Source organism: Typopeltis vanoorti, chromosome 8 (assembly GCF_054136105.1).
Source record: "Typopeltis vanoorti isolate ZY-2024b chromosome 8, IOZ_Tvanoo_1.0, whole genome shotgun sequence".
NCBI lineage: Eukaryota > Metazoa > Arthropoda > Arachnida > Uropygi > Thelyphonidae > Typopeltis > Typopeltis vanoorti.
The window spans coordinates 16543802-16567115 of record NC_143556.1 but is presented as its reverse complement, the minus strand read 5'-3'; the positions used below and the strand labels follow the sequence as shown (position 1 = coordinate 16567115).

General features: G+C 35.3%; 1 protein-coding gene across 4 annotated transcripts in view; it reads left to right on the top strand.

Annotated features, from left to right (window-relative positions):
* LOC150103761 (glutamate receptor U1-like) overlaps positions 1-23314 on the top strand; it is a 70016-nt gene that overhangs the window by 30814 nt on the left and 15888 nt on the right. For all 4 annotated transcript variants that reach the window (XM_090396758.1, XM_090396757.1, XM_090396759.1 and 1 more), the window contains 3 exons: positions 7619-7738; positions 13859-14044; positions 15914-16005. In XM_090396758.1, the coding sequence (XP_090252884.1) occupies positions 7619-7738; positions 13859-14044; positions 15914-16005 (398 nt within the window). The remainder of the gene's footprint in view (positions 1-7618; positions 7739-13858; positions 14045-15913; positions 16006-23314) is intronic.

Below are 23314 nucleotides of genomic sequence, written 5' to 3'. Positions count from 1 at the left end.
GATACCATGGTAACCACACTTCCATACGTTTGATATTGTGTCAGTCTGGAAATGACACCATGCCTCGGTAAACATTCTGTGTATTCTTTTGTCAGCAAATATACACAAACAGTTTTTGTAAAATGTTCGTAAATGTCCCAAAATAAAGAATCTTTATCGAATTGGATAAAATCTTGAAAGTCTAATTTTACCATTGATGAATTTAAATGTTGATCGATAATTTTTCCCATTATACGGACAGATGGTAATTCAGTTTCTAAAAATAGTAAATGATTATCAATGTCGTACATTTTTGTTGAAAATCTCTCAGCTTCTTCACAACTAATAGAAAAAACCTTACTTCCATCAGCTCCTGTATCATCAAGTATTAGTTCCCCATCTTGGCATTTCAGAATATAACAATCACCGAGGTCCATTTCGTAGTCAACTCTTCTTTGCAAGTAGCCGAGGATATCAGACAACTTCCTGCATAAATTCCATTTATACCGGACCACTTCCTTCCAAGTGGTCCTGTATAAATACATCACAATGTACGTGTCTTCTAAAATAATAATCAGTTTCCATCCTTTTAGAGCTAGGTGAAGAGTTTTGTCTCGTGCTATTTTCCTGAAGAAAGAAAATTTCAATGACTTTTGTGGCTCACCCATTATTTTACTTTACTTTACTTTCCTGGATACCAAATTTAAGAAGGAAGATAACATTTTTTTTCCTTGTGAAATTTCATGCCACAAAGTAACCAGAGAATTTTTTTTTCATTCATTGAATTAAAAGACTTATTTGTTCGTTATCTACAAACAAGATTAATGAATGAAAATTAACAGTGTGGGAAAATAATTCACAAATAAATTCTACTTACAGAAATAGGTTAAGAGCACAAGGAATCGAAGGTAAAATTAATAGTTATATTGGTAATTTCCCAACAGAAACCAAGAGTTCAAAACAAACACAGGATTTCTCACCTACGAACAACAAAAGGCGACCGGATAAGATAGATACCGTAAAAGGTAAGACTTAATCAGAAATATACACTGTTGGAAAATAAATTATCATATACTTTATATATTTATTAATTCTGCTCAGTTATTATGTTAGAATATGACCTGTAAAAGTAAAATACAGAAAATAACGAATCAATTGAAAAAAAATAATATAAAATTCACTTGTCTGAATTCCATACTCTAACAGCAATCGGAATTCGAAACCGGAAATAACACTTACCCTAAACAAAACAGCGCATAGACTTTCCAACCAAGGATGGACACACGTGGGAAAGATAAATACAGAGAACCAAATGGATGCTAAAGTAAATTAAGTAGTCCACTAGCTTTTCTGGTTATTTACAGAAATATCTATCAACTCCTATGTTTTTTGTGTTTTGTGGTGTGAATATATGTTAGGCACAGTAACCTATAAGGAAAACTCTTTTCAGTTTTGAAAAAAAATAATAATTTCACTTATCAGAATTCCATAATATAACAGCAATCGGAATTCGAAACCGGAAATAACACATACCCTAAACAAAACGGCGCATAGACTTTCCCACCAAGTTGGGCAAATTTAAGAAAAGACTTAATGAGAAATATTCAGTGTTGGAAATAAATTCACATATACTTTATATATTTATTAATTCCGCTCAGTTATTCTGTTAGAATATGACCTGTAAAAGTAAAATACAGAAAATAACAAATCAATTTGAAAAAAACAAAATAATTTCACTTGTCAGAATTCCATACTCTAACAGCAATCGGAATTCGAAACTGGAAATAACACTTACCCTAAACAAAACGGCGCATAGACTTTCCCACCAAGTTGGGCAATTTAAGAAAAGACTTAATGAGAAATATTCAGTGTTGGAAATAAATTCACATATACTTTATATATTTATTAATTCTGCTCAGTTATTCTGTTAGAATATGACCTGTAAAAGTAAAATACAGAAAATAACCAATCAATTTGAAAAAAAAAAAAATAATAATTTCACTTGTCTGAATTCCATACTCTAACAGCAATCTAAATTAACATTAAATGTAAGCATTAATTTACTACACCAATGAATGCCGACGGTAACGAAGAATGAATAATTTTCATTCAAACATGCGGATACTAATCCCTTAGTCATATGTAAGTATTTGAGAAATATCCAAACTTGAGGAAATGCTACCTTTTGAACAATACCCCAATTTATGGATGTGACTCATGTCATACCCTTTGAAGAAAAGTGCTCGCTGGGGGATATTGCAATGACGAAACCTCATCATCTGTTTTTGTTGTGTTTTTCCACAGTGAATTTTTACTCAGTTATTCTGATTAGATCTTGATATTTAAATCCACAACTTTATATCTTAATGTAATTCTGTTTAATTATTTAAAAAAAAAATCACAACTGTGAAATTAATGCCTGAAGAGGAAAAAAAAGTGTTGAAAACGAAAATCCATGTATTGATTATTTTAGAAATTGACTAATGCTACCTATTGACATTATTTGAGTTATCAGAAAACAAATCTTTCACATAATCGAAACTCCGAACTGTTAGAATTTGGTTATTTTTACAGAGAGTGAGAGAGAGAGAGAGAAAGAGAGAAGCACCTAATTACACCAACAAAACGTGAGTTTAACACTTCTTTAAAGTTTGGCATAGAGAAAATGTTTCTACTCTACAGATAACACATATACAAATTTTACCTTTTCCTACACAAAGTAAGATAAAAACACACCAACAGTATATCCAACAGCATGTGAAAACATGTCGTTGAGTCATCTGCGCAAAAGGTTCATTTTTGAAGGAACGGTCAGGGTAGGGGATGGTAAGTGTAAACAGTACTATAAGAAAATATCAGAGAGTCGAGTGACTTTGGACTTAAGGTAATTGTTCATCTACTGCAACTGCTGTTTTGTGATTTGTATTTGGTAATGCAAAATAATGGGTGAGCCAAAATTCTTTGAAAGTTTCTTTGTGAAAGGTTCTCATTGTTTAGAATTTTGTAAACGAATGTTACCATAATGTATACGATCAGAGCTAATAATCAATGAAATAATAATAAATAACTATTTATTTGTGGTGCCGTATGAAGTAATCGAAGAAGAAGAATGAAGGAAAACGAGTATGAAAAATCGACAGTGGGTGAAAAATACGAATTTTCAGTTATCATTGGGATAATTGATGTACAATTTTTGTTGAATAAGAGATCAAATTTATTTTCTAAAGAAATTTGTATTTCTGATGGAATTAGTGTAAGATATGCAGTGACAAAATCACCTTGTAGTTGGAAAGAATTACCTGAAAGAGTTAAAAAACAGAATTCTTGGTTAATAAAATATAACCATCAGCTGAAGTGGGAAATTGGTTCACTGGCTTTGGACAAACTAAGAGATTGGATGATAGAATCAACATGCAAATATCATATATTACTTGCCAAAGGAAGAAAAAATCAAAAACATTAACAAAGTTAATAGGGAGGCCTGTTCTTGATTTAAATGAAATTGGATGCCCGAAACGTCAAAACATAACGTGTACTTTTAAATGCTTTTGGAAGCATAACGAAAGATTCTGTGCTTTTAATAATTCTCTGAAGTATACTTATTGGTTTCAAAGAAATAAATACACAACCCTTAATTTTACTATAGTAAGAAATTCCCAACGTATGCCAAACGAAAAATTAACTTTCAGATGAGAGTCACATTGTCAAAACCATACGATGGCAATTCCACAACCATGGAAGAACCTTTGATGTATTTTTCAATTTATTTATTTTCTGTATTGTTAGATTCAGTAAATACAATTTGTAAATAATATTTCGTTCAATAAAATGTGTAAATTTAAATGAACAAATTGGGTGTCGTATATGTGTTATACAAATTTAAGAAGGAAGATAACATTTTTTTTTTGTGAAATTTCATGCCACAAAGTAACCAGAGAATTTTTTTTTGATTCATTGAATTAAAAGACTTATTTGTTCGTTATCTACAAACAAGATTAATGAATGAAAATTAACAGTGTGGGAAAATAATTCACAAATAAATTCTACTTACAGAAATAGGTTAAGAGCACAAGGAATCGAAGGTAAAATTAATAGTTATATTGGTAATTTCCCAACGGAAACCAAGAGTTCAAAATAAAACATACAATTTCTCACCTACATACAGCAAAAGGCGAACGGATAAGATAGATACCATAAAAGGTAAGACTTAATCAGAAATATACAGTGTTGGAAAATAAATTCTCATATACTTTATATATTTATTAATTCTGCTCAGTTATTCTGTTAGAATATGACCTGTAAAAGTAAAATACAGAAAATAACGAATCAATTGAAAAAAAAATAATAAAAATTTCACTTTTCTTAATTCCATACTCTAACAGCAATCGGAATTCGAAAAACCGGAAATAACACTTACCCTAAACAAAACAGCGCATAGACTTTCCAACCAAGGATGGACACCCATGGGAAAGATAAATACAGAGAACCAAACGGATACTAAAGTAAATTAAGTAGTCCACTAGCTTTTCTGGTTATTTACAGAAATATCTATCAACTCCTATGTTTTGTGTGTTTTGTGGTGTGAATATATGTTAGGCACAGTAACCTATAATGAAAACTCTTTTCAGTTTGGAAAAAAAAATAATAATTTCACTTATCAGAATTCCATAATCTAACAGCAATCAGAATTCGAAACCGGAAAATAACACATACCCTAAACAAAACGGCGCATAGACTTTCCCACCAAGTTGGGCAAATTTAAGAAAAGACTTAATGAGAAATATTCAGTGTTGGAAATAAATTCACATATACTTTATATATTTATTAATTCTGCTCATTTATTCTGTTAGAATATGACCTGTAAAAGTAAAATACAGAAAATAACGAATCAATTTGAAAAAAAAAAATAATTTCACTTGTCAGAATTCCATACTCGGAATTCGGTATGGAATCGGAATTCGAAACCGGAAATAACTTACCCTAAACAAAACGGCACATAGACTTTCCCACCAAGTTGGGCAATTTAAGAAAAGACTTAATGAGAAATATTCAGTGTTGGAAATAAATTCACATATACTTTATATATTTATTAATTCTGCTCAGTTATTCTGTTAGATTATGACCTGTAAAAGTAAAATACAGAAAATAACCAATCAATTTGAAAAAAAAAATAATAATAATTTCACTTGTCTGAATTCCATACTCTAACAGCAATCTAAATTAACATTAAATGTAAGCATTAATTTACTACACCAATGAATGCCGACGGTAACGAAGAACGAATAATTTTCATTCAAACATGCGGATACTAATCCCTTAGTCATATGTAAGTATTTGAGAAATATCCAAACTTGAGGAAATGCTACCTTTTGAACAATACCCCAATTTACGGATGTGACTCATGTCATCCCCTTTGAAGAAAAGTGCTCGCTGGGTGATATTGCAATGACGAAACCTCATCATCTATGCTCCGTAATCTAAAGGATGAAGTAACTAGTTCAGGTTACAGTATTTACAGAAATTTCATTCTTTGTGGATTTTGTGTTTGTGTTGTGTTGTGGATATAAAATTGAACTATTTGGGAATATTCGTATTTCGAAGAGTCATCTGGAAAGCTGTAAGTACTTTTTTAACTTAAACATAACTGATCGCATGTTGTTTGGTAAACGTAATTCTAATACTGAATAGTTTTTTTTCCATAAGAATAATCATTGAGTATATATTAGAGTATCAACATGGACACATTAGCGATATTTTATGTCTAATGTGTATGTGTGTGTGTGTGTGTGTGTTTAAGGACAGGTACTTTAAGTATATAATTAATTATTCAGAAAAGATCGAAACACGAGTGCCATCACGACATCACGACTTTCTCTAAGAATTCCCACACTTTAACAGGAAAGAAATACCCAAAATATATTGGAAAATTAGTACAACCATCTATAGAAGAAAAAAAAATGTATGTTTGTGTGACATAGAATATAGTTAAATTAAATTATCATTCCAAACTCAATAACAACAAACATTCACGTCACGAATCCTAATGTTATCTTGATCTTGTCAGAAGTGTCCCACCAATCACGACACGATTACTTAACCACTAAAATCATCCTTACCATTCAAAACAATAACATCACTTATTTACAACTAACAACAAACATTCGCGTCACGATTCCTTATCTAATCTTGATCTTGATCTTGTTTAAAGTGTCCGACCAATCACGACACGATTTCTTATCCACTAATATCATCCTTTCCATTCAAAACAACAACGTCACTTATTTACAAATGACGACATATATTTACAAATAACAAATGACGTCACTTATCTACATCTGAAAACAACACACACCCACAGCACGAATCCTTATCTCTACCATCACCCATAATTCCATACGCGAACCAAAACACAAGAACTGAAGCCAGTGACCACATATGCTACCAGGGAAATTCCAAACATTCCACACCCATGAAGCCACGCACACCGGAAGCATTTTTTTAAAGTGTCCCACCAATCACAACACGAATCCTTATCTCTACCATCACCCATAATCCCATACGCGAACCAAAACACAACAACTGAAGCCAGTGACACATATGCCCACAGAGAAATTCCAAACATTCCACACCCATGAAGCCATGCACACAATGACGTCATCAACCAATTACGTCACGATTGCTTATCTTATCTTGATCTTGATCTTGTCAGAACCGCCACCCCTACTACTTAGATTCCATCCTATCATTTGTCGCTAAATATATCATTAAGTTCTGTCGATACAGAAAATTATTATTAATATCATCTGGAATTATGTAAATCAAATGGATATTAAATCCAGCACTATTTCAAAGCCGAATGTAGAAATTATGAAAGTTTCGTAAAAAAGTTGATCAGAGAGCCTATGGGAATACACTCGCCAGCATTTACGAATTGCCCTAGCGTGAGCCATATAGAAGACACGATAGCTTTGTCCAAGCGTCCATTGCATCACCGAATTGAAGCCTTTTGGCTCCTTATTTTAATAAATCATCGGGAATTATTTTGCCGAACAAAAATCAAGTAGGCGAAGAACGTTTATATGAGTATTACAACCGAAGGTGAGTTAATCGGTCCCATACGCGGATGGTAGGAGTTTTCTCTCCAAAACTCAAGTTTTTCATCCCGTGAAAGTGGCAAACCTGCTAGAAGAACACACGTAATTAACAGAACTAATCCACTGCATCATAGCCTCAGCTTCTTCGGTAGTAGTTACAAAAACACAGCGGGCCAAAGAAATAATCCGATTGAAACCAAGATTTAATGGAATGTGCATATTTTGGGTCATCCCAAATCATATTAAATTCTATCAGATAGAACTGAGTTGTTGATATACTGCTGTACATCAATAACATAATACAATATACATAATGCGCATGATATTTTTTCATAATAACTTACTTTCCTATTAATAATTCCTCATTATGTAAACCATATTGGAATAAAGTATTCAATAAATATAAATAAAAAAAATTATAATTAATACATTCCAAATAAACTTTGTCCTGATTGTTTTTCAAGTTTTCTCTAAATATAGGAGTGTATAACTATTTCATTATTTTTTAAATTAAAATTGGTTCGTTCATTCATTTGAATTTTTAGCTACTAACCTGTACAAACATGTCAGTGGACAAATGGTTGATTTACACAAAATCGTCATTCAACTTCTCGTTTCATAAACTGCATCGTGTAGTTCCTAACAGTGCAGTCTTTGTTACTTGGGTGAGTATTCCTTGAATTATACTGGGCTCTTTATTTAATATTAAGATAACTCGTATACGTAATATTAGTCAATCCAAGCCAAGTTCCGCAAATGCATGGTTTATCGAAATTCAATTTTTGTGTAATGTTTATATCTATCTGCCAAAGCATTTCATTGGACAATCTCGTATCATTCCACCAAACCAAACACCATTTCACTGGAACCTAGCATATCACACACGAGCCACCAAAACCGACTCCAATATTCAGCTTAATTTCAACGCAGATCTTTCGATTAACTGTCTGTTCCGATCTGGAATAGTACGGCATATCTACTTAGAATGTCCCATTAACACCAAATTAATCTGTTTGTCTCGGGAAACGGCAACCTGAACCTGCGGTTGTCTCCATACAGAAGAGGAATATCTCAATCCTGTTCCTGCTGAGTCGGAAAATCATCCGATCAGCAACTTCACTTTCTATCTTCGATACTCAAGACCAGACAGCACAACAACTTCACAGAAAGAGGTGGCTAACCATCACCTTGCTGCCTTTGAACAAAGGTCGAGAGGTTGTATCCTACACGGGCATCATCATCACTGCAAACAAAACAACCCTAGACCTTTTCCACTGATATCAGTGGCGTCGCGTGCCCATTTAAGTTGGGTGTGCTGTCGTGTGGTTTATGCAACCTACGCAACAAAATTCACGTCAATTTGACGGTATGATTGCATTTTTATCAATGTGTGAAGTTTTAAGAGTGCATTGAGTATCTGCTTTCATCTTAATTGGTCCAATGCAATTAATTGTAGGATAACTTTGAATACTTTAATTTATCAATTAATATGATTTTAAATACAGAAAGCATAAAGATCAAATGAACAATAGTTATGCTTCGCGCGCGCCGCTCATGTGAGATGAACAAAGGATTTACTCTTCGGGGCGAGATCAGATTATAATCTGATAAAATATGTTAAAGCTTTAGCTTTACAAGGTGACTGTTTCCAATACATATGTGAAAAATTTCCACGACTTAGTTATGAAAAATTAAAGCCGGTGTATTTGATGGACCGCAAATTAGAACTTTAATGAGAGACCCAAATTTCATCAACTCTATGAACGAAATTGAGAAAGAGGCCTGGACTTCATTTACGATGGTTGCGAATAATTTTCTTGGAAAAAAAAAAGCGTGCAATTACAAAGATCTAGTGGAAACAATGCTTGAAAATTTCCAGCGCCTTGGTTGCAACATGAGCATAAAACTTCATTTCCTATACAGTCATCTTGATAGATTTCCTGAGAATTTAGGTGCTGTAAGCGATGAACAAGGCGAAAGATTTCATCAAGACTTAAAAACTATGGAAGATCGGTACCAAGGAAGATGGAATTCTCACATGATGGACGACTACTGTTGGAGTATTCAAAGGGATTGCCAAAACAGAACACACAGCAGAAATTGCTACAAACAAAAATTTATTCCCTGAAACTCATGTGTAAGTAAAATTGTTATTTTTTTTATAAATATTCTTGTAATTTTTAATGAATATTGTTAAGTAGTTATGTATCTAATTATCGGCCTCTCTCGCATTCAAAGCGCCAGTACGTGCCGTTGCAGGTTCTTACGCATTTATTCGTTTACTAACAAGTGTGAGCGGTGAGCGCTCCGATTCTGATCTGCGCGGCGCTTTGAATAATAGGCTATATCTTCAGGAATTTTTCGAATTTCTTGATAAAAAATTAGGAACAGATTTTTAAAAGTACATACTTTCAGAAAATAATATTAAAAAATCATTTTTTTGATCCTCTAAATAGTACTGCCTCCTTAAAACTATCAAAAACTTACACATTAGCAAAAAGAAAATGCCATAGAGGAAAAACCTGACGTGATAGAGAAAAATGGGTTTGATATGTGAAATCAGCGCACCCAAATTAGTAAAAAACAAGTCTCATATAAAAGTCAGCAAAAATTGTGTTGGACTGTGTTATCATTGGCATATACTGGAGTGAGATAAGGATAATTTGAATTTTGTTACGATTTTTAAATACACCCATAGAATACGCACAGAAAAATTGGAAAAGCAATCACTTGGAAAATTATTATATTTCCGGATTGAACCCAAGACAGGCTAAAATAACTCGTTTTACTTATTTATACACAAGTTCCAACTTCATCCGACTATAATCACATCATCCGCGAAAGCTCTATCCCCGTGGCTCGTCAACATTATTTCCTAAATATGGACAAAAAAGTTATAAATTATTTATAGAAAACTCATTGTATATATTGGTCTCCTACATCACGCGAAATAAAGGAAAATCAGAAAACAAAAACAGCAACTCATGACAAATGCAACGTTCAATTGGATAGGTTTACACAATAACCAATCACAGCCACCAATTTCTGGGTGCTGTTGTCTCAGCCACACCCATGGCTCCGTGGTTTAACAGCACTAGAACATTAAGAATTTGACCTGCTGCGCCATCTGCACGTCTGTTTAAAGCAGGGGGGAGGAAAACGTTTTAAACCATGGAATCCTTGATCCCCCATCATGTTAAATAAATGAATAGATGTTATTAATAATAAATTTCTCAATTTAAAAATAAGAATTCTTTCACCCATTTACTTCATACTGCTTCTCGATAAGAATATTTAAAGACATTTAAAGAATACTTTAATAAATTTATAAAGACCATTAAAAATTTACTTACAATTATTAAATTAAATATTAAAATATTAAATGCTCTTGCAAATACTGACGACACTTCTTACTACCAGGGGCCGCTATTATGAACACTAGAACTTAAAAAAAAATTACACATTGCGTTGAATGTTTTTACTAGGTGGTACTCAAAATCGTTTTAGGTGTTATTTCCCCCCTTTTGACCCCTAGACATTTATCAATCCCTTGGATACCCACATCGATCCCTACGAGTCGATATCAATCATTTTCCCTACCCCAAAGGTGTTCGTATTTGTGACCGCACACCCGTTCTATTAACATGAGTGTGATACAATGTTTACAATGAAGCATTACATTATTGTGTTTAATTTTAGGAATTGCACAAAGCCAGGAAACAATTAGGGAGTACTTAATATTGTATATTAAGATAACTATATTGTATATTAGGATAACCAAGCAATTTTATATGCTTGGTTATTTTAGCACCTAAGTATGCAAACAATTAAGTATGCAAACTTAATTGTTTGCATACTTGGGATTAGGTGCTAAAATAACCAAGCATATAAAATTGCTTGGTTATCCTAATATACAATATACCCAAGTTAAAAATTTATTCCCATCAATATCTCCTCCAGAGATTTTTATTAAAACTTAATACACCTTGTTGCAACTTATATAGGTAAAGTTGATAAGGCTTTGTATTACTAAAACCTTGGTATTTAGGGTCTAGCTACTCACTGAGGAGACCTCAAAATAGGTTGAAACCGGTCTGGGTAGTGACCCCACCCATAATGCATTGCAGTATACATCTTCTAGTGAGATGTGCTTTACATTATGGGAAAATACTAAGAATAGTGATCAAAGCTTTACCCACCTTTACAATGAGTTGCCCTGGTGTTGTACCATCTTTAGACTTGAACTTTGTTTCAGGCGCAAACTTAATTGTTTGCATACTTGGGATTAGGTGCTAAAATAACCAAGCATATAAAATTGCTTGGTTATCCTAATATACAATATACCCAAGTTAAAAATTTATTCCCATATATATATATATATATATATATATATTATTATTTTATTATTATTATTACATTTCACCTCCAGGGAGTCCAAAGACTTATTCTAGGGAGGGCACCTACTCCAAACGCCATCTACCGCCGACCACCACCACTAGTATTTTTTACAAACATCCATGACCATGGCGGGATTCGAACCCGCAGCCTTTTGGCTGGAGAGCGGATATGCTAACCACACCATCTGATGTGATGGTGAAAGTCTTCAGGGGATGTTAATAATTTAAGGGTATGCCACAGCATTGATGATTAGGACTTTTCCTCTAAGTGAAGACGTTGTACGTATCTTGCTCCATTTTCCTAGCATCTGTTTAAAGCCATTGCGTGGTTGTTTCCAGTTCCGTGTATTATATATTTTGGTGTTGCCAATGTGTACGCCTAAATATGTTTGTCCTTCATTTGACCAGGTGCATTTCAATCGGAGAATCATTTCTAGCCTTCCATCTGCTTCACCACAAGCCAGTGGGTTTTGCAGATTTAATTTGGCCCCTGGGGCTTGTGCATATAATCTGTGAGCTTCATCGGTTACTGTCGTTTCTTCGTCATTAGGGATTATTACGGTGATGTCATCAACATATGCTAATAGGCTTATTGTTATATGTGGTTCTGGTATGCTGGTTCGTTTGGAGATCACGGTGTCGTGTACTCTTTTAAAGAAAGGTTCTATGGCCAGTGTGTATAATTGTCCAGAGAGAGGACATCCTTGCTTAATCCCTCAAGAATATGGCAAAGTGAGGATGAGTCTGTTGTTCATTTATAAACAGAAGAGTGCATATCTGTATAGCAATTGGACTGTTTCAATTATGAGAGGATCATAACCGAATGCCTTTAGGACTTCATAAAGGTACTCGTGCTCTACTCTGTCGAAAGCCTTCTCTTGATCAAGGCTGACGAGTGCTAGGTTTTCATATTGGCTGTTTGCGATGTGGATGAGATCTCTTATTAGATGGAGGTTGAACAGAATAAGTTTGATGTCGGTCACGAACTTCAGGCAGTGTTGGCTTCAGTCAGTTTGCAATAACTTTGGAAATGATTTTGCAATCTGCATTGATTAGTGAGGTGTCTGTGTGATCCCCCTTCTTTTATGAGTGACAAGTAGCACGATTGATACTGAGGTCGTGACGGATTGAGGGAACCCATTCAGGTAAGCTTCTTGCAGTGTTTTAAGAAGTGGTCTGAGTTGATACAGGACTTGAAAAAACTATGTTGTGAGTCCATCAAGGCCAGGCGATTTGTTCTTTGGTGAGGATGTGCATGTAGTTTTGAGTTCATCTAAAGTGATTGGTTTTTCTAAGTGGTTTCGATCTGTTGCGGAAATTCTTTCTGTTTCTTTCAGTATTTCATGAGTGGCATGAAGGGATGTTCCTCTAAAACTGTATGCATTCTTGTAGTACTGTATTTCAGAAGTGATTTTATTTGAATCTTCTGTGTTGCTGCAATCTTGTAGTATAATTGCTAAGATGTAGTCTGCTGCCTAGTAGTTTTTTACCAGAGAGGAAAAAAAAATTGTGTCTTTGTATGGCTTGGAGAACTGAGTGCTATTCAGGACTTTCTTCTGGGAGATACTAGAAATGTTCTTAGTCTTGTTGGATGCTAACGTCCCTTTGTTGATTTTTCTGGTGACTAAATATGCATAATGGATTTCATTTGTGATTTTAGATGGGACCACAATGTTTTCATTGGTTCTGTATTTGCTTTCGAGTCAGTAACAGTAAATATCAAAGAGCCTGTGTAGCTCAGTGGATGTGGCGTATGCACATGACGGCGCTTGACCGCACGAAGAAACATTGCTGTTCATCGACTAGAGGAAATTTTTAAAAGCATTTTTGGATCGGTTCCCGAGTTAGTCGACCTCTGGCACGGCAAGCGTGTTTTTTCTCTAGAAAAGTCGAGTTTTTCGGCCCGTAAATTCCAGAAAATGGACCGTAGAACCCACACTATTTTAAACATTAAATATATTGTGCTAGGGTTAGGGACCACAAGATGTTTAGCAGCTTCTTCACTGCGTGCCGCTTAATTAGTGATGGCATTGGGCAAGTTATCTCTGATTGGCTACGGGTGGAGATTGAACTGTCCACTGAGTCTCCAAAAGTTAGATAGGGCTAAAACGGCCTCGCCCACTCGCTATACGGGAATAAAAGGCGTTAGCTGATTTTTTTTTCTTAGCTGCGATTTTAAGGATCATACAAGATGATTTCATTCTAGAGTTCTGCCTCAATACCGTTCTCTCTCTCTCTCTCTCTCTCTCTCTCTCTCTGTAAATTATCACTGATTTTCCTTAATACTAATAGTTCCCTAATAGGGACATTATCAATTAGAACGGCATGCGAATATCGTTCTAACTGATACTAATTTTTTATGATTAATACTAACGTATTAATTTCTAGATTCCACAACGTGAAATTCTTGAAATAAGTTCGGCGTTCAGTTATCCTAATGGATCCATTTCTATAACGAAGAAGGGAAGTTGTTCAATTAAAGACGAAAATTCCTGCCAAGTCTTCCAGTGGGTGTTCAAAAAGCCTCTATTCGAGAATTACAAAGGATCAACGGCAAAAGTGTCATCGAAACTTGTAAGTTACATTGAATAATTCGTGCATGATATCAGTAGCTTTATAAGTTTTCAGAAATACTGTATAATGAAATTTTGATGCAGGCACTCATATCAAAATTTCATATTATGCAAACGCTTATAGCGATTAATAATATAAATCGGATTTAAAAAAATTAGACTAAATGTTTTCCCTTTTTTCTGATTTTCAATTTGTTTACGGTTTTATCCGGAGTTCATCCTTCTACATGCTTCAAGTTAAGGTCTGAGGAGAAACAGCTTCACACAATTATACTTTCCACCAAACTTCACCTTTGTCTTAATGCTCTCAGGGATTAAGGCATTCTGCAGGCATCTACAATTCAGCCAAATGGAACAAAGGATGAAGCTTCTCGTCATTCATCGCTCCATTTCACCAACTTCAAAACTGTTCTAGAGCAATGTTTCCCAAAATTTTCAGTACTTCTTATCCCTTTTTAGAGTAGGAACACCTAAGTTCAAATTTTGTTTAAAACATCTTTTAGATTTTTTTTATTTATTGTAAAATAGTGGAGAATAGACATGCACTTATTTGCGGCAATATGGACAAAAATATAAAATTAAAAAATGCTTCGTAATCCCTAAAGACCTTTCATGTACCCTTGGGGAATTCGCATACCATAGTTTGGGAAACAGATATTTCTCGCCATTGTTGTTATTCGGCTTATATGCTGCTGCCGCCATTCCTTAGAAACCGAAATCATGCGACTTCTGAATTTAGTATCCTACTAAACTAAAATCCATCGTGGAATTCTTGTGATCATTTCCGAAATCACTTCCAAGCATCCCTTGTTGTCACTCTGCAGTTTTTGGCGCTGAGGCAAGTCTCATTTTCGTTAGCTATTAACGTTGTCCATAGTTGATTTTGAGTTGTGCTGTCTTTTCTCAATGCTGCGAACGGATGGACATGCTATGATAGCACCGCATTCAAAATCTATAAGTTCTGCATGCGCAACTGACTGTATTCCACAAGTAAAGCATCATATACATATCAATATGTTTCAGTCTAAAACAGGAGCATCCCAATATTTATTTATAAACATCTATTTTTCAATTAGCTTTCTATGTACTATCAGAAGCTTATAGCTTGAGTGCCTTTTAACAATACTTGATTGATGTCCATGTGCGACGCTGGATCACAATCGAATTTCTTGTCAAATCCGGCGAAAGCTAGCCCATAGAAATCAATCAAAAACTATTAGAGTTTTAATCTCAGACTATTAGAGAACACAAATGATGCAAATCATTTTACATTCTACAAGTCATTCTACATTGTATACCGCTCACCAGATTATCCGTAAACTTTTAAATTAGGTTGGACAGTTGTGCCACATCCAGTTGTCCGGATTGAGCTCCAAGTGACTTTATTTATTTGGTTCCTTAAAGAGTTATTTACTTAGATTTCACATTAATAATTATCAAAATATTAAACAAAAAGCATCAAAAACTGGTTAAGAACTCGTGATCAATACATTTGCTAGAGTTAGTTGCTATCATGCAGCGGTGAGAGGGATTTTCTCAGCCGGAGAGGATTTGCCAGTTTTGTGGGGTAAATCCCACAAGTCAAGCAACATTGCCAGTGGAATAAATGCAACATAATATACACTGACTTCATATGGGAAAATATATCCAGAATCAAGATGGACAATTAGAAGAATGAGTCAGACAACGTGGTATCTTCTAATATCTGTATAAAATTTAATTATCTTATCGTGTTTTTGTGGGGTTCAAAAATTAAAATGCTATCTTCTTACAAAAAAGTTAACCTTAAATTACTTAAAGCACTTATCCATTTTAATAGGTACATTACTAACCAGTATTTTATTTATACACATCATATAATGTTTTCCAGCGAGGGACGTCTGATTTTTCAAATCGAGAACAATTGGGAGATGACTATGCCGAACTAATTTTAAGAACATTTGGTGCCAGACTTAATCTACAGTAAGTAGTCTCTTCTAATATGATTATTTTTAACAAATATTTTAACTTTTACCGGCGAAAAAGCAGTTTATTTGCACACTAATGTTAACTACAATTAAATGAAATATGCAAGCAGTACAGGATGGTCTATAGAACTAAATTGCTGCAAACAAATTTATAACCTGATCTTTACAAATGAAAAATAAATAAATAACATTACTAAAGCAAATGTTCACAATGGATGCCTCGTTCTTGAACGCATGCAAGTGATATTTTTACCAAATTGGAGGGAACTCTTTGAAACATGGAATTACTGATTGCTTTGATGGTCTCAGTGATGTTCGCTTCATTCATCAATTTTATGAGGATTAATTTTATACACCTTGCATTTCATAAGAAATCTGGAGGTGACAAATTTGAAGCCTTTGAGGGCCAATGTCATTTAGAAATCAGTCTGTCACCAAAAAAAAAAAAAAAAAAAACTTCAAAAAATCGCATCAATTCCTGACCTGAGTGAATAAGGTACGGACGAAGCTTTAATTGGTTGTCGGCTCCCAAGTACTGCCATGACATACTTGTCTGTGCAGAGAGTTTTCTAAGACACTTTGAAGTGAATGTTGCAACACGTCGTGTACCGCAGTCACTTAAGCAAGTTGCCCACGGCGCGGCCCTCGAGAGATAACCTGACCAACACCATTAAAAAAAAATCCCAGAAAAGCGGCCAGCAAGTACCAAACACCACTATCTTTACAGATTTGGTGATTTGGATTCATTTGACGTCAGCTGTGTTTTATTTTCTTGAATTAGTTTTGTGGTTTCGAAACCAATGTCAGTCTTTGTGTCACCCACATCTATATAAGCCGAAATCTTTCTGCTCAGTTTTATAGCCATCATGGTACATTAAGTTGGCATTCCATGTAATTTGGAAGAAATAACAGCTGATATTTCCACATCACGGGAAATCCGACATTGCTTGTTGCATTGAATAATTGATCATTGAAATGGAAAAGAAAAATTTAATATATATATACAGGGTGTTCGGGATAAATTTGACATATTTATAATTAATTATATTTTTCCGTAAGTTACATGTATTAACACACACTTCTCTTCATTTAAAAGTTTGGACCCTTCTTCATTCACATACAAGATGTCAGAAAGGATGGATAGCTTCCCTGAATCATGGAAGAGAATAACTTGTATCATGATGATTCGTGCCCGCCATCAAAATAAGGATATTACGACTGCTGCTCAATGCTCCCTGAATACAGTAAAAACAATCAGGCATGAACTAGAGACTTGCAATGGTGACTACGAGGATGTAGCAAGAAGAAAGATCCCTAGCAGACGATCTGATTGCGTTCGTACAGCAGAATTCCTCGCAAATCTGCAGGAACAGGTGTTGAAGAACCCTGGCATTGGAATTCGGGCTTTGTTCGTGGAGTTGCTAACTGTAGTCAAGCCCTGGATAACAAGGGTAGCCAATGGTAGGCCGTATGTATGGCAGCAGGATTCGGCCCCTTGCCACACCTCTGGGAAAAGTCAAAAATGGTTGTCTGAAAATTTCTACGACTTCACCAGTCCAAATGTGTGGCCTCCAAACTCCCCAGACCTTAACCCCATGGATTATTTTGTATGGAGCGCAGTTGAAAAAGACACCAATCGCACTTCCAGTAATACAAAAGCCCAGTTAATGGATAAAATTAAAACAGTTTTTGCGGCCCTTCCCAGGGAGACTGTAGCATCAGCTTGTTCGAGGTTCCGAAGCAGAATTGAAGCTGTGATCGATGCTAATGGTGGTTATTTTGAGTAAATCTTGTTGATAGTATTGTAATTAACTCTGCCTGTAATGTTTTTTTTGTCAATTCATTAAATTTAATAGATACAAAGAAGATTTTCTTTTTCCTTACGAAACTGTCAAATTTATCCCGAACACCCTGTATATATAACAGTTTGGCAGAGCCTCTGCTACTAATGGCTCGCAAAAAGTTAAGCAAGTTTGAGCGCCGTTAGTAGTTGGAAGGGATTCAATCGTTCGATCCTGTTGCCACACCTCCCTCGATGAGTCTTTGGACTCCCTGGAGGTGTCACATAATAATAATAATATTTTGATGAAAACGGTTCGTAGATTGCAAATTATTTGTTATGGACAAATACAAGCGTCGTAGAAAGACTGTCGTTTCGTCGAGATGTTTGCAGTGATTATGTGGTATTTTTTTTTGGATATCATTTGTCTTTTTTCCCTTTTTGAAATTCGATGTTTTCCAAATTTGTCGGGGAATGATTTCTAGTCTTCAGCGTAGCGGCGCATTCATTCATAGTATTTACGCTTGGAGGCGCTTCGATCGTCATGTGACGTCACTTCCGGTGATGTTTTTGCACCGCGTAAGGCTCTAAATAGAAGGTAAGCCAACTTGCCGCCATATTGGATCGACAGTCACCCACGGTCGTATTCGTTTGAGCTCTTGATTTTCCTGATTTATAGCGAAATGGGGGGGGGGTTGTTCTGCTCCAAATTGTACAAGCATGCATTCTAAAGGATTTAGTGTCTATCGATTTCCAAGATATCAGGGCAATATGGCTACAGAATTGTCGTAGTGCTGGATGAATAAAAGCCAACAAATTGTTCTAGACTTTGGAACGAGAATTATAAACCTAGTGATAAAATGAATTAGTTTAATAATTATGCAATCGAGTAAATAATTCTAAAAAAAAAACAAATCAAGAGCTCGAACAAATGCGACTGTGGGCGACTCTGGATCCCAGATGGCGCGTGTAAGCGTACCTTCTATTTAGAGCCTTAGCACCACTCACCAAGTCTTGTGATTTTATTACGTAGCGGGTATCGGAGAGCAGTCTATCGTCGTATAGTCATACCAATAGTCCTAGGATGCCATCTATAGGCGAAACGAATAATTAGAATTGAAACATTTCGATGCAGCTCGGCTTCAACTTTGATGTGCGCGACTTTTGGATCACCCTGTACAATATTTGATCGTACTCAACTGCGAAAGTGACTTTAGATCAGTGGTTCTTAAACCTTTTTTTTGTCTAGCGTCCCCTTTCAACTATTTGTACTGCCTTCCCCCTCCCCCCATGCTCAATTTTACACTAGGTTGATGACTCAATAACATAATTATTTATTATTAGGCAAAACTAAATTATCATCAACATATATGAACTGGTAGTTAATTAAAAATTAATGACTTTGATACAAATTAATTTTTACTCAAAAAAAGATGTAAACTTACTGTATTTAATGAGGCAATCATTAATGGCTACCGTGAGCCTGATGAGATCCTGCTAATTTTTCAATATCAGGGTCAATGTTCGACAAACATGTCAACTCTCTTATTTGCAATCTATTTCGCTGCTTAGCTAACAACTATAACACGATGCTGAATCCTTTCTCCACAAACATGAAGAAGGAAAAGCAATGAGCAGTAATTTTATATCTTGGCAAAGCTGAGGACACTTGCATTGCATGTTTGGCCAGAATCGTTCATACCCACGCTGTTGAAATTGTACTTGAGCTTCAGAATCACTTTTAATCAATAAATTCTTCACACAAATTTGGATGAACAGAAGTGGCATAAAAAAACGGATTTATGACTCAATTGGGTATTTTAAGCTCATCAAAATCTGTGAATCTTATCATCAAGTCTTCTTTCAGTGTAACAATAATAATCCAAATCTGTATCTATAGGAAAATATCGGAACGGTATGCGATGTCATCCTTTTCCTATTTTAGAACATTACACGTGTTCTCATCACGGGAATTAAGAAATTCCAAAATAGTTTCGTAGAGATCATTAAAGAGTCGCAGACAGTTTATATTTGAGAGCTATCTAACATCATTGTGAAGCAATGGACACTCAAATTCTTCTTCGTTTTCATGGCAAAGTTCCAGAAAAATACGGGTATTCAATGACTGGGTTTTAATTTTATTCACCACTTTAATAACATCATGCTCACTCATTCTTGAAGGCTTCATTCCTTCGTTTGAAAAAGTTTCTTCACACATTGGTAACTGCTCATTATTTATAGACGAAATAACTCCATATTTTCAATATTCACTTGTATATTGACGATACTTTCTTTTTTCACTCATTTTAATGGACTGCAGTGCTACACAATATCAACGAAGTGCGCCACAAGATACCACGGGCTAGATGCAAACCAGAGTTGTTAGATAGACGTTAGGAAAAGTAGCAGATAAAGCTTATACATGTGGATTCTGCTAAAAAAGCTCAAATTAATTATTTTCAATGTAGAACATTCAGACCAAAAAGTAGCCCAATTACTTAACTTTCAATGTAAAAATTCTAAAAAATAAGTAGCGAAAAAATTTGAAAAGTGTTGCCAAACATACAATATCAATAGGAATGCTAGATTAAATAGAATTTTTTGCTTTTATTATATTAGTAGTATTATAACGCTTATTAGCCATCCTCAGCGTTCATAGTGCTCCCAGGGGGGGGAACTACCTATTAAGAACCACTGCTCTAGCAAATTATTAGATAATGAGTAAGCAATAATCTGATGCCAAAGTACAAGAAAAAAGACTCATGCCAGCTCGAACGTCGCCCGGTCAAACAAGGTCCGCGTCCCCAATCGAGTAATCAGGGCTGGATCGAAAAATCAGTTACTGAAAACAAAGACAAAAAATCAACCTCAGGCCTGTAAAGGATAGAATATCAATTGGCACATGGAATGTCCATACACTCTGGGCAACTGGAAAATTGCAATTGCTTCAAGAAGAAATGTAGAAATCCAGATCTGATATATTGGGTATTTCAGAAATGAGATGGACATTGTCAAGAGAATCAAATGGTGGAAAAGTTCTCTGGTCAGGAAATGAAAGTAAGCATGAAGCAGGCGTAAGTTTCCTGTTAAGTAACAAGGCCTGTCAGGCAATGATAGGATACAAACTAGTTAGTGAAAGAATAATGGTTGCAAGATTCAGTGTCCAACCATTTAATATCACAACCATTCAAATATATACGCCCACTGCAGAGAGTGCAGATGAAAACATTGAGAAATTTTACAGGGATCTACAACTAGTAATTGATGAGGTGCCAAAGCAGGATATACTCATCATTGGAGGAGACTGGAATGCAAAGATTGGGGAAAATAACACAGGATGGGAAAAGACTATGGGAAAATTGGATATGGAGAAAGAAATGAACGTGGAGAGATGCTTCTGGAATTTGCCACGGATAACAACCTGACGATTTGCAATACCAAATTCCAACAAAAAGATTGTCGTAAATGGATGTGGCGCTCCTTCGATGGCAAACACAGGAATATGATCGACCTGATATTAATAGCCCAAAAATGGAGAACCTCAGTTCAACAGTGCAGATCATTCCAATGAGCTGATATTGATCCTGACCACAGTTTAGTGATTGCGAATATAAGATTAAAACTGAAACAGAAGTACAAAGGAAAGTTCCAAAAAGCAAGAGACATCTCAAAATTAAATGAGGACAGGCTAAGAACAGCGTATCAGAACATATTGGAAACTAAGCTTACGACCACAAGCGAAAAACAGAATATAAATACACGAGCAGAACGACTGACTACAGTGCTAAAAAAGCAGTAGAGGAAGTAATTCCTGAAAGAGAAAAGATCAACAAGAAATGGATAACTCAGGAAACTCTAAAATTGGTACAAGAGAAAAGAGAACTGAAACTTAAAAGAGATAATTCAGAGGCAGTAGATGAGTTATACCGTCAAAAATGCAATGAAGTACGGAAAGAAGCAAGATCTGATAAAGCCAAATGGTTAGAGTACCAGTGCAAAGACATTGAACAGTACCATGGGGAACACAAAACTAGAGAGGTCTACAAACGTCTCAGTAATGTCAATAGGAAGTGGCAAACAAGATCAGCAGCAGTCAAAGATGAAAATGGTAAAGTATTGATGGACAAGACAAAAATCATACACAGATGGACAAGATATTGCAGCGAACTATATAAACATCAACTAAATGATACTGCAACTGAAGTAATCAAAAAATTAAAAGCAATCTCTCCACCAGCAGAGATCTTTGAAAATGACATCTTAAAAGAGGAGGTGAATAAGGCTATAAAACATCTCAAGAACAACAAGAGTCCTGGAAATGACAACATAATAGGCGAGATGCTAAAATATGGAGGAGAATCAGTTGCAAAAGAAAAACGTACACATTTAATGAAATATGGAGATCAGGGTATGCCCCCAAAGAGTGGAAAAAATCGGTCTTGGTTGTTCTTCATAAGAAAGGCAGTGCTTTAGAATGCACCAATTACAGAACTGTTACATTAATAAGTCATCTTGGCAAAGCTGATGAAAATACTAACACAGCGCCTGAAGAGGCATATGGAGGCACATCTTCCGGATGAGCAAGCCGGATTTCGACAAGATCGAAGTACAGTGCAACAAGTACTCGCACTAAGACTAATAGCAGAGAAAGCTCAAGAAAGAACAAAAATATATATTGCTATTTCGTGGACTTCCAAAAAGTATTTGATAATATTGACCAAAATATAACATGGGCTGTCTTGGAATCCTATGGTGTGGACAATAAATTGATCTGCCTGCTGAAAGATATAAACAGCCAAGCACACGCAAAAATCACGATAGCAGGTGAGACTAGAGATCCGTTTGCCACTAGTCAAGGCACAAGACAAGGAGACCCAATATCACCAATCATCTTCATCACACATCTGGGAAGAACGCTAGATAACATTAAAGAAGAATGTGGAGGCAATTCAATAAATGGCATGAGAATAAATTACCTTTGCTTTGCAGATGACATCGTCCTGATTAAAGAAGAGGCAGCAAGGCTGGAACAGACATTGCAAATACTATAAAGAGGGGAAAAGATATGGACTAAATGTCAACTTTGAAAAAACTAAAACAATGATATTCGGACAACAGGAGTTACGATAGACAGATTTCAACTGGAAAATGTGGAACACTTCACATATCTTGGATGCCACATGACGCATGACTTGGACTCCAAAAAAGAGTTAAAAATTAGAATAGCCAGAGCAACAACTATTTTAAAAGCCATGGACAAAATGTGGAAGAGCCGAGCTATAAAGATGCAAACTAAACTGCGCATTGTAGAAACCTGTATCTTCAGCAGCATGCGTTATGGATGCGAGGCCTGGGTACTCCTGAGAGAATCTGAAAGGAGGATATTGGCATTTGAGAGGAAGTGCTATAGAAAGATCTAGTGAATAAGCTGGACAGAAAGTAAACAATGAGGAAATCTACAGACAAATACAACCAAAAGAAAACCTGATCCAGAAAATAATCAAAAGGAAACTACATCTATTTG